Here is a 10,619-nt window from a genome sequence, read left to right as displayed (position 1 = left end):
AAGCTACTCACTAGAAGACTCGTGGTTCCGAGAGGGCATAATGCATCTTTGATGACGAACCGGCGATAGCTTCCTCTTATGGCCTTCAAAACATTTCTACAGTTAACGTGCACAAATACAATGGTCATGTTAAAATTTGGAAAATTTCTGGGGTCATTTGACCTTTTTAAGACATTTAAGTGATTTTCTAGCAATTTAATGACCGTAATTCAAATTTGAACTACATGTACATGCAACAGCCAACCATAATGGTTTGAAAATCATATTTGTGTACTTGTGTGAGACATGTGCAGTAAATTGGAAGGATTTTCAAACATATTGGTGTCACGGCTTGGACACAAAGCATGGACTGCCATGGCATTTAAATTCCAAAAAAATAAAAAATGATCAGAAACACATGAAACCTTGCTTGACGTAATGGCATGACACCAAGATGGTGTGGTAAATAAATTGGCATGCTTGATGAAAGTTTGGACACACACCCCTCACAAACCGGAGCAACTCACTAGAAGGCTCGTGATTCCGAGAGGGCATAATGCATGTTTGATGACAAACCGGGGGTAGCTTCCTCTTATGGCTTTCAAATTTTTTTCTACAATTAACGTGCACTAATACAATTGTCATGTCAAAATTTGAAAAATTACAGGGGTCATTTGACCTTTTAAGACATTTAGATGATTTTCTAGCCATTTAATGATCGTAATTCAAATTTGAACTACATGTACATGCAACAGCTAACCATAATGGTTTGAAAAATTCTATTTATGTACTTGTTTGTGAGTTAATTCCATGTGTAGTAAATTGGAAGGAATTTTGAAACATATTGGTGTCACGGCTTGGACACAAAGCATGGAGTGCCATGACATTTAAAATCCAAAAAATTAAAAGATGATTAGAAATACATGAAACCTTGCTTTATGTAATGGCATGCCACCAAGATGCTGTGGTAAAAATATTGTGTTTGACGAAAGTTTGGACACGCACCCCTCACAAAGCGGAGCAACTCACTAGAAGGCTCGTGGTTTCGAGAGGGAACAATGCATGTTTGATGATGACCAACGATAGCTTCCTCTTATGGCCTTCAAAAGTTTTTTACTGTTGATGTGCACTAATACAATTGTCATGTCAAAATTTGAAAAAAATTCAAGAGTCATTTGACCTTTTTAAGACATTTAAGTGATTTTCTAGCCATTTAATGACCGTAATTCAAATTTAAACTACATGTTCATGCAACAGCTAACCATAATAGTTTGAAAAATCATATATGTGTACTTTTTGTGTGCGATGTAATTACATGCGCAGTAAATTGGAAGGAATTTTCAAACATATTGGTCTCAGGGCTTGGACACATGCATGGAGTGCCATGGTAACACAAAATAAACATTCATGCCTTATATCACGTCTTCTTCCTCCTTGGGGGCATCGTCTCGGAGCCGGACACAACCTGGGGACCAGTGGATGGTGGCATCTTCGCCGCGTAGTTTGCTAAGGCGGCCATTTCGAGGGCGCTGATTTGTGTTTGGCAACGATGATGGCGTCGAGAGGAGCTTTGGTCGAGGCTCAGGCTTCGGTGGATCTTCCCGGCGTGTCCGAGGTGCTCTTCCGTAGGTTGCTTAGTTGCTTTGAAGTCGAAGCTGCGGTGGAGTGTGTCTATGTGACGATGACAGGCGCTCGGTGGTCGGTTACGGAGAGCACGATCGGTGCGTGTCCTGCATATTTCCTTTGTGATGATCGTCATCAAAGTCGGAGCTATCGGTTGTTCGCGTGTGTTACCTTCTGTTGGCATGTGCCGTCATGGTTTTTGTGCAGTTGCTTGTTGCTGTTTGATCCCATGTTGGTGGCCAGGTTGGCCGGTGGTACCCATGTTATGTGGGTTGGTTTGTATCGATTTTAGCCCGGTTTTCCATCAATTAACCAAGCAATTCTTTTCTTCTTAACCAATGAAAATGACAAGTCTTTTGCCTCGTTTAAAAAAAAAAGCGCTCAGAGGCCATAGGAAGCCATGGCCTCATTGGCGGCAAACAACAACCTCTACTTCGCCCCCTTTTCGCCTTGATTGTAGACATCTACTCCCTCTATTCCAAATTACTTGTCGCAAGTATGAATGTACCTAAATGTATTTTAGTTCTACATACATCCATTTCTACGACAAGTAATTTAAAACGGAGGAAGTAGTGCCTAAAATATGGTGATCAACGTTGGAGTTGCCCTTACATCAGAGCACACTTCCTTACCTTTCCACGTCTCTCATTCACACGGGCAAAAGTGCCACATAAGCAGACTATAAACGGAAAATACCTTTTGGAACATGGTGGTAATTACACCTGATAACTGATTTTATTTTATTTTAAATCAGAAAAAGTCAAAACATTCTAAAACTTTTTCCCATCAAACTTGAGTTGTCGTTTCTATCATACAAAAATCTGTCGTCTCTGTCATACAAAAATATTCTGTAACGAAATATTGTCCGACAAAATTCTGACAAAAACGGCAAATTGTCATAGAATATAGCATGAACAGTACCATATATACAGACAAATTTGTTTTATTACGTCCACAACAACAACATGAAAGTCATTTCTTCACAAAAGATTTATAGGAGTGCAACAATAAATCTACTTTGTTCCCAAAAGGTTTCAGTTTTTTTGAACTTTCTTACAAATTACTATTTTTTTAGAAAAAATCGGGTGTAAATATCTATTGTCTCGCAAGCTCCCGGTCCACTATCTACTACTCCCTCCGTTCAGAATTACTTGTCTCGAAAATGGATATATCTAGTACTAAAATACGTTTAGATACATCCATTTTTGCAAAGTAATACCGAATGAAGGGAGTAGACCTGAGAGCCACAAGCTCCCAGTCCGCTATAAACCCACTATTATACTCGCTATCAGAGACTGTAAATATCTATTGGGCGTGTAGGCTAGGGAGATGGAGAGAGAGGACAGTACTACTCCCTTCGTTCCTAAATATTTGTCTTTCTAAAGATTTCAAATGATTACCACATATGGATGTATATAGACATATTTTAAAGTGTAGATTCACTCATTTTGCTTTCGTATGTAGTCACGAGTTAAAACCTCTAAAAAGACAACTATTTAGGAATGGAGGGAGTAGTAGATTGCAAAGCAATGAATGAGGTAGCTACCCCATTCAAAAGGGGCCAGCTCTGCGTGCCAGGCTAGGAGGGACTTGCTTGGCCCTGGCCCTGGGGCCCAAATCATTACCAGCTGGGGCTCCCAGATCTGATCATCACCATGGAGCTAGAGAGAGACAGAGAGGACTGACAGTTCTGTGGTCATCATGGCTTTAACACCTACTGTAGACCCACCCCAGAGAGAGAACAAGTGAGGAAAAAGTCTCTTCTTTCTCACACCCCTAAGCACATACATTGGGAGATGCGCTGTGTTACTACTACTACCCTTGTTACCCACACCTACCAGCCACCACACACACAGCCAAACCAGAGGACCAGTGCTGATGTTGCCATCATCTCTACTCCCAAGGACTCTCACAGGCCATGCCATGCCAGCTGGCAGAACAAACCTATTGTGCTAATGCTGACAAATAGTAGAAGAATGCCAGAGCAAGCTAGGATTAGTGATTCTTGACAACATACCATAATACTCCAGCTCATTACAGAAAGAAATAACCAACAGCAGAGTAAAATACAAAGAAAGAAAGAAAGAATGTTGGATTGTTTTATTCATGATGATGAAAATGTATCGGCACCACAGACCAGCAGAAGCAGCAAAATGGCATCCAATTAACACCACCAATCTTTCCCCTCTCTACACCAATTACCAATTGATTTTCCTTTTTATCGCTAAAATGACAGTAACACAACAACTAGCCCTGTCTGTACCCTCCTCCCCCTCCTCACCACCTCCACTAAATGGATTCTCATGTTTTGCTATAGGGTATATACACGTAACGAAAACCGCAACCAGCAACCCCCTCCCCTCTCCCTCTATGATATTCTAAACTAAACAACATTACAAACATTGCCCTCCACGGGCGCTGCTGGTTTACGGCCTAAGATGTAAAGCAAAATGTATCAAAATACAGGGAGCCAAAGAGCCTGAAAGGTGTAAGAATTGAATGGGGTCGGCAATATCATATGTTCTCAACGGCAAGGGATGGGACGGGATGGGTAATGATGGGTGGAAAGCAGAAAACTGGGGGAGGCTCATTATGCTCGATGCTCAATGGGGAATTATTATGCAGCTGGTGAAATGCTGTGGAGGCTGGTGTTTTTGCAAATTTGGGACCTAAAGCAAAAGACTGGCTGGCAGAGGAAAGGGGAGCCCTATGTACCAACCGAAAGCTTCTCAAGAACTGGATACGGCATAGTGTCTCACTGAGTAGCGCAGGACATGCAAGGTAGGGCAGATCATCTCCTTCACTCTCGCCCCATTTTTGTATATCTTGAATGTAGGGACTATCCGCACGTTCTCTGCCTTTGCCACCGTTGGGCTATCTTCAACATTTACCTGTTGAGGGGTTGCAATGTGGCCTGTCTGTTAGTGACTTGCAAAAAGTTGTAACTGATTGAGTGATACATCAAGTAGCTTTACCTTCAGAAAATTCATTGAGGGGCATTCGCTGCAAAGAGAGTCCACCGCAGGTGTAATTTGTATGCATTGTTGATTCACCGACGACATGAAGTAGACAACAGATACCCCTGAAAATGAAACGACAGGCAAGCAAAACTGTAATGCAGGCAAATCTAGTACACTATATAAACCTATCCAGATGCATCAGTAATAATTTTATAGTTTTATACACAAACAATGTGGCAGTTCTCGTTCTTCATGATAATGCACAGATACACACAAGAACTGACCTACGGATATCGGAACTGTAACAGAAACAAGTATTATTTGAGAAAAACTCACCAGGCGAACGAGTGGCAGCATATAGTTGCTCTACACTGGTTACCATTTCAACCTCTCCTCCAAACTTCATGTTTGATACATCCTCACCACGAGTTGTCTTCAAGGCAACTTGAGCATGGAACAATGCTTCAGCAACCTCAGTATCGGCAGGAAGCTCTTTCCGGAGCGCCTCATAATCCCGCACACAATCAGCCCAACGATCGAGCTAATAAAAATGGAAGAGGTCAACAAAACAGCAAGCGGAATGGGATGTCAAGAACATGAGAATGCCCGGTCGCTTACCTTGGAATAGGACATTGCTCGCCTTAAGAGAGCCTTTGTGTAAGTAGGCTGTATTCTCAACGCCTCATTACAGTCATCAACGGCTTTCTCCCAACGGTCTAGCTTCCACCAGCAAGCTGCTCGGTTGCAGTGGAGCACTGGATTTGAAGGATCGTACTTGAGGCCTTCACCATAGGCTATAGAAGCATCAGAAAACTTGGCAGCCTTGAAGAGTTCGTTCCCTTGGGCTCGAGCTCTTGCAACTAGCCTCACATTATTTAGAATCATCCCAACTTCTGCATTCCCAGGATCGATAAGTCTGGCATTCTCAGCTGCTGCAACAGCGGCATCAAACCTGCAGAAATGAATCCCAACTTCAGCGATGATCTGCTTTTGCTGCAGTCTAGAGAATCAAGCATTGTTACAGGGTTGGACGATCGTACGTACCTTCCCAATGCCATGTCAACCTGGGCTCGCACAATATGTACATAAGATTCAACTAACATGCCCGAGAGTTTGGCCGCCGTCCACGATAGTAATGACTTGTCTAATTTCAGCAAGCTTGTAAGAGTCGAATCAGCCTCCTCTAGCTTGTGGAGCCGGAGAAGTGCTTCTGATCTCAAGGCACGAAGCTGGTTGAAAAAGAAACCAGTATAAATTCTACCAAGAATCTACAATGTAAAACTGATTCCATTTTCCAACACTTGAAAGAAAGAAAGCACAAGCGAGGGATGAGCAATTTACCAACTGAGACGAGTCGGCTCCGGCCGCAATTGCAGCATCCGCTTCCCTCAGCGCGCTCTTCCAATCTCCAATTTTCCTGGCATCTGTGCTTCTTCCTAGATGCATCTCCACATCCTGCAGCTTCTCCCAGTCTGCAGGGTCGGACTCGTGAAGATGCCTGGCTTGTGTGAAGTGCCTCCTCGCCTTTTCAATCATTCCCAGCCTGAAACAATGGAAATAACACTGATTTCAGCAACAAAACAAGCATGCAGCACATCTGAATAATAACACTGAATTGCTCTCAGGTCAGGACAGCGCCCCGCTTGAACAGAATTAGGATTAAAATTCATGGTTCGTCAGCATTGTGTGGTCTGAATTCAGTGTACCTAAAGACAATGGCATCAAGCAAGCTTACAAAATAATACAGCTAAGCAACACCTTTCATTCAGCACTGTGTGATGGGAAACGCCCAATTAATGTGATAATTCTGTCACCAAAATTCCTTTTTTTTCAAATTGGAGAGGGATGATCAAACAGACCACACGGACCAGTAACAATCCCCAATCAAATCGGGCAGCGCAAACAAAAAGAAAGAGGAACAACGCAACAATCATGTTGCTTTCATCTTCAGGTTGGACTTTGTTAACGGGAAAAGCTGGCAAGCACAGCCAAGAAAGCAACAGCAACATGCAGGCGTGAAAACGTGAACACTTGAGAGCAATGGAATCAAGTAGGGATCTGCACATCGAACTGGAATCTAATGCGTTCTGCCGCAGAGCGGCGCAATGCCGGTTACAGTGACCCAAAGATACGAGCACAAGAACCTCACCGGAGGTAGAGACCAGCGAGGCGGCTGTGGGCGCGACCGCTGGCCGGGTCGAGCCGCACGGCCTCCTCGGAGTCGCGGAGCGCATCGGCGAGCCGGCCGAGGCCGATGAGAGCGGCGGCACGATTTCCGCGGCACGCGGCGCTTTCGGGGCAGAGAGACACCGCACGGTCGTAGTACCGCAGCGCCTCCCCGTGCCTCCCCTTCTTGTACCACTCGTTGCCTAAGCGAGTCATCTCCTGGAGGCTTCCGCCGCTCGGTGGCGCCACCGGGGAGCTTGCCGGAGATCGCATTGAGTGTCCGAGAAAGGACGGCGCATCAATGCTGCTTCTCGCGGGGACCATGCCGGCACCGCGCATGATGCTCCCGTGGCCATAGTGGCCGGTGCCGGATCCGAGCACGTCCGGGCGGGAGCGCGGCGGGGGCGGCGCGGCCGCCGCCCCCGGAACGCGCCCAGATGGGCAGATGTTACCGGCGGGGAGCGCATTGGTCATCGGCGAGCTCGCCGTGCTCCCACGGTCCCCTCCGCCTCCCCCGCTCCCTCCGCTGCTGCTGCCGCCGGAGAAAATCAGCGGGCCAGATCCGGACCGCCGGTGCCCCGGAAGCCGCGGCGGGTGGCTCTCCACCGCCAGCTCACCGGAGTGGCTCCTCCCACCTGCCACTCCCGCCGCCCCAACATTTGACTGCGCTGGCGACTTGGCCGACCCGGAAGAGGAGGAGGAGGAGGTCGTCATGCTGGCCCGCGCCCGCAGCGGCGACACCGGGGACCCAAGATCCGCGAACACGTTAGCCTTGGAGTCCGGCTTGTCCCGCACGGCGCCGCCGTCGAGCGCCATCGCCGCCGCGGGGAGGCGTAACCGGTCGGCCTCCGACATGGCTGGATCTCACCGCAAAATCTCACCAATGCCGCCACCTGCACCCCGCAACTCCTCCTCCTCCCCTGACCAAACAAGCAGGCATAGAAGGAAGCACGCAACACGGGAAGAGCTCGTCCTTGCGCGCGCGCGCGCGGCGGGGGTGGTTGCGCAGTACTGCTCGGCAAGAACCCTGAGCAATAAATTATGGAGGAAAAGCGCGTGTGGGTTTCTCGTGAGGCGGGGAAATGGAGAGAGATGGCGAGCACCGACCGGAGAAAGAGGGGAGAAGAAGGAAGGAAGGAAGAAGAAAGGGGAGAGGACTGGGCGTCAGGGGAAGAAATAGACTCTGCGCACACCGACACAGGGGTGACCCCGAGACGCTTCGAGTATCTCAGGGGGCAAAATACAAAAATCTCTATCCTTTCTTCTTCTATGGGGCTGTTTGGGTTTCTGCCTGGAGGATGGTTTTGCGGTTTGGTGCCATAGAGTTTTGGGATTCTGTCTTCTTGGACCTTGTGGGTTTTTGGAGGGTTAGAGAGTTATCGAGATTTCTTTGAACTACTTTGATTTATAGAGATATTTGGAGTTATAGCGATTTTTTTTTGAATTTCTTAGAAACACTTTGATTTACAGAAAATCAGTCAAAATAAAATCTACCTTTTTGCAGAGAAAAAAATTTGCGGGTGAGTTATAGCAATTTTACAACTATTTTAGTTTCAAGAGGCAATACAATCTAGACATAAGATGTGTTTTGACTGGTACCATCTAAGTGATGTAAATAACATATATTGTTAGTGGATTTAGAAACGAACTTGGCTTTTATGATATATTTTTGTTCTACGGCGGGGTTACCTTCCTTTTAACTATAATTTTAGATAGAACGTCACTATACTTTGCATAAGGTAAATATTGATGATGCGGTGACAACATTTCAACAACAGAATTGAACATTATCTATCAGATTTGTAATATATAAGGATAGTATTTTTTAGTGGCATACAAGATACATACATCGTCAAGTCTAATGTAATTTATGATATAAAAGTTATCATATATTCTCGTATTTAATAACGCAATACCTTCGGATATCCCAAATCCTCGGTGTCCCAAAAATGGTTGAGCATCTGAATATAAATTAATGTTTCTAGATATACATTGTTTAAGAATGGGTTTAAATATCCAAACCATGTGTTCTAATATTTGTGTATCCAACTAGATTACTAAACAAACACTGAAATATTTAAGATATTTGGTGTATTGCCATATTTTATTTTATTTTTATCACACAGTGTGCATGATGCATTTCTCTTGTGGTGACTAATTGTTGCAATGGTCTACAAAATATATCTGCCATGTAATGACCAATGGCTAAATGAATAGAGGAAAACACAACTACTATCAAGAAACTATACCAAGCCAAAAGAGCTAATTAGGATGCATTGGCCTCCAAAATGACCGTGACACCCATTTGTAATAAGTTGGATGAAAAATGAATCTTAATTAGTTGTACAATGCAATTCCTTATATAACACTACGAGAAGGGAGAATGTCATTTTGGCACAAGTCATATGACCGGTATTTTAATGTCAAATTTAGATGAGCTCTTATCGGGCCAAATAATTGCAGCCATGTTGTATAGCATAATGGACATTTTCTTTACCGGCTCGATGTATTGACTTACCATGAACTCGCATGTGCTATTTACTCGCACATTTTGTGGAAACTTAGTACATCAACCCCCCCCCCCCCCCCCACACACACTCACACACACCTCATTCGGTACAATATTATATGTCAAAGGATAACTTTGACTAGAGATACTTAGCTCAAAATAACTTCTATAAACAAGGTGAATGTATATGCCAAACTGCTCGGTTTCTCTAGGTATTGTGTATTGCTCTTAAATGATGCTCATATGTGTAGGAAAATGGCCCGATGGTCCAGGGTGGCGTCCCTTCTCCTAGATTATGAGTGTAGTTCTGATAAATGTTAGGTTATTTGGTTATGATACAACTATATTATTTTGACAAAGAAGTTTAAACTACCAAAACCGAGTTATTCCTAGGAGTGTTGTATTGTTGCAATCATGAGCATTCTTACATAGGCCGGGTTTGTGGAAAGCATGATCAGGTGAAGCAAGTGGTTGGAGACCATAGTGATGCAGTTACTTGCTACTTTTTCATGGTGTGTTCATAGGTGACTAGGTGACGGTAGCTCTATTTAGCACTTTTTTTCTTGTTTTACATATGTTAGCATGAGGGCCTTTTCCTTTATTTTTAAGACTTTGTAATAAACGTATTTGTAGGTTGTGCACTCCTTCTCATTGTAGAGGCCAAGGGAACAATAACAAATTCAAACTAGACACCAATAGTCAATTGTATATCTCGGTCGTGGATAAATTTTGTAATCTACTTTTTTTGTATTTGTACAAAGAGAAGATGTCTCTTCAACTTCAATATTATTATTTTTAGACTAAAGTCTTCAATGAGAATAAAGTACAAGCTCTACTCGGTTGATATAAAAATAGAGCTCTTAAGACACTACAATTTGATGGACAAAGTATTTTGGAGTTTCTCCGTTCCACTTACTCATTCTCAGTGCAAGACAAACAAATAAGATAAAGAAGTGGCGTCCACTAGGATAAATTTCCGGTAAATTTCTGTGAACTAAGTTTCAAAAGGTTGAACAACTTTTGTTTCAACGCTATCTACACACACTAAACATGTTCAAGAATAGCTAGACATACTATTGGTTATTACAAGACAAGTGACCTACTTTATGGAGGTTTTTATTCCTACTCTACCCAACAATGAGCTCACCATCTTGTGTCCAATATTGTGACTACAAGAAGGTGGCAAGGAATGTTAGTACATATCGGATCAAGCAAAATGACATTTACAAAAATCACAACTTCTGCCAAAATAACAGGCCGCATATTTGTATACTCAAGTAATAAGTGTGACCCGGGTCGGAGCTGCCATTGATGATTATAATTTACTCGTTGGACATTCTAAGAACATTGAAGTGGTACTATGGAAAACAAGAATGAGTCGG

At 43.8% G+C, this 10,619-nt stretch overlaps 1 protein-coding gene across 1 annotated transcript; it reads right to left on the bottom strand.

Annotated features, from left to right (window-relative positions):
* Positions 1 to 3,679: 3,679 nt before the first annotated feature.
* LOC125544173 (TPR repeat-containing thioredoxin TTL1-like) lies at positions 3,680 to 7,845 on the bottom strand. The gene is made up of 7 exons (XM_048707762.1): positions 6,712 to 7,845; positions 5,904 to 6,105; positions 5,607 to 5,791; positions 5,181 to 5,514; positions 4,899 to 5,103; positions 4,578 to 4,684; positions 3,680 to 4,493 (listed from the first exon to the last, which is right to left on the bottom strand). Exons 1-7 carry the CDS (start codon positions 7,581 to 7,583, stop codon positions 4,332 to 4,334), a joined length of 2,067 nt encoding a protein of 688 aa, XP_048563719.1. The 5' UTR covers positions 7,584 to 7,845; the 3' UTR covers positions 3,680 to 4,331.
* Positions 7,846 to 10,619: the final 2,774 nt, after the last annotated feature.

The sequence above is a fragment of the Triticum urartu genome, chromosome 3 (genome assembly GCF_003073215.2).
Source record: "Triticum urartu cultivar G1812 chromosome 3, Tu2.1, whole genome shotgun sequence".
Taxonomy (NCBI): Eukaryota; Viridiplantae; Streptophyta; class Magnoliopsida; order Poales; family Poaceae; genus Triticum; species Triticum urartu.
The sequence above is the reverse complement of the archived record's forward strand: the minus strand, read 5'-3'. Positions and strand labels throughout refer to the sequence as shown.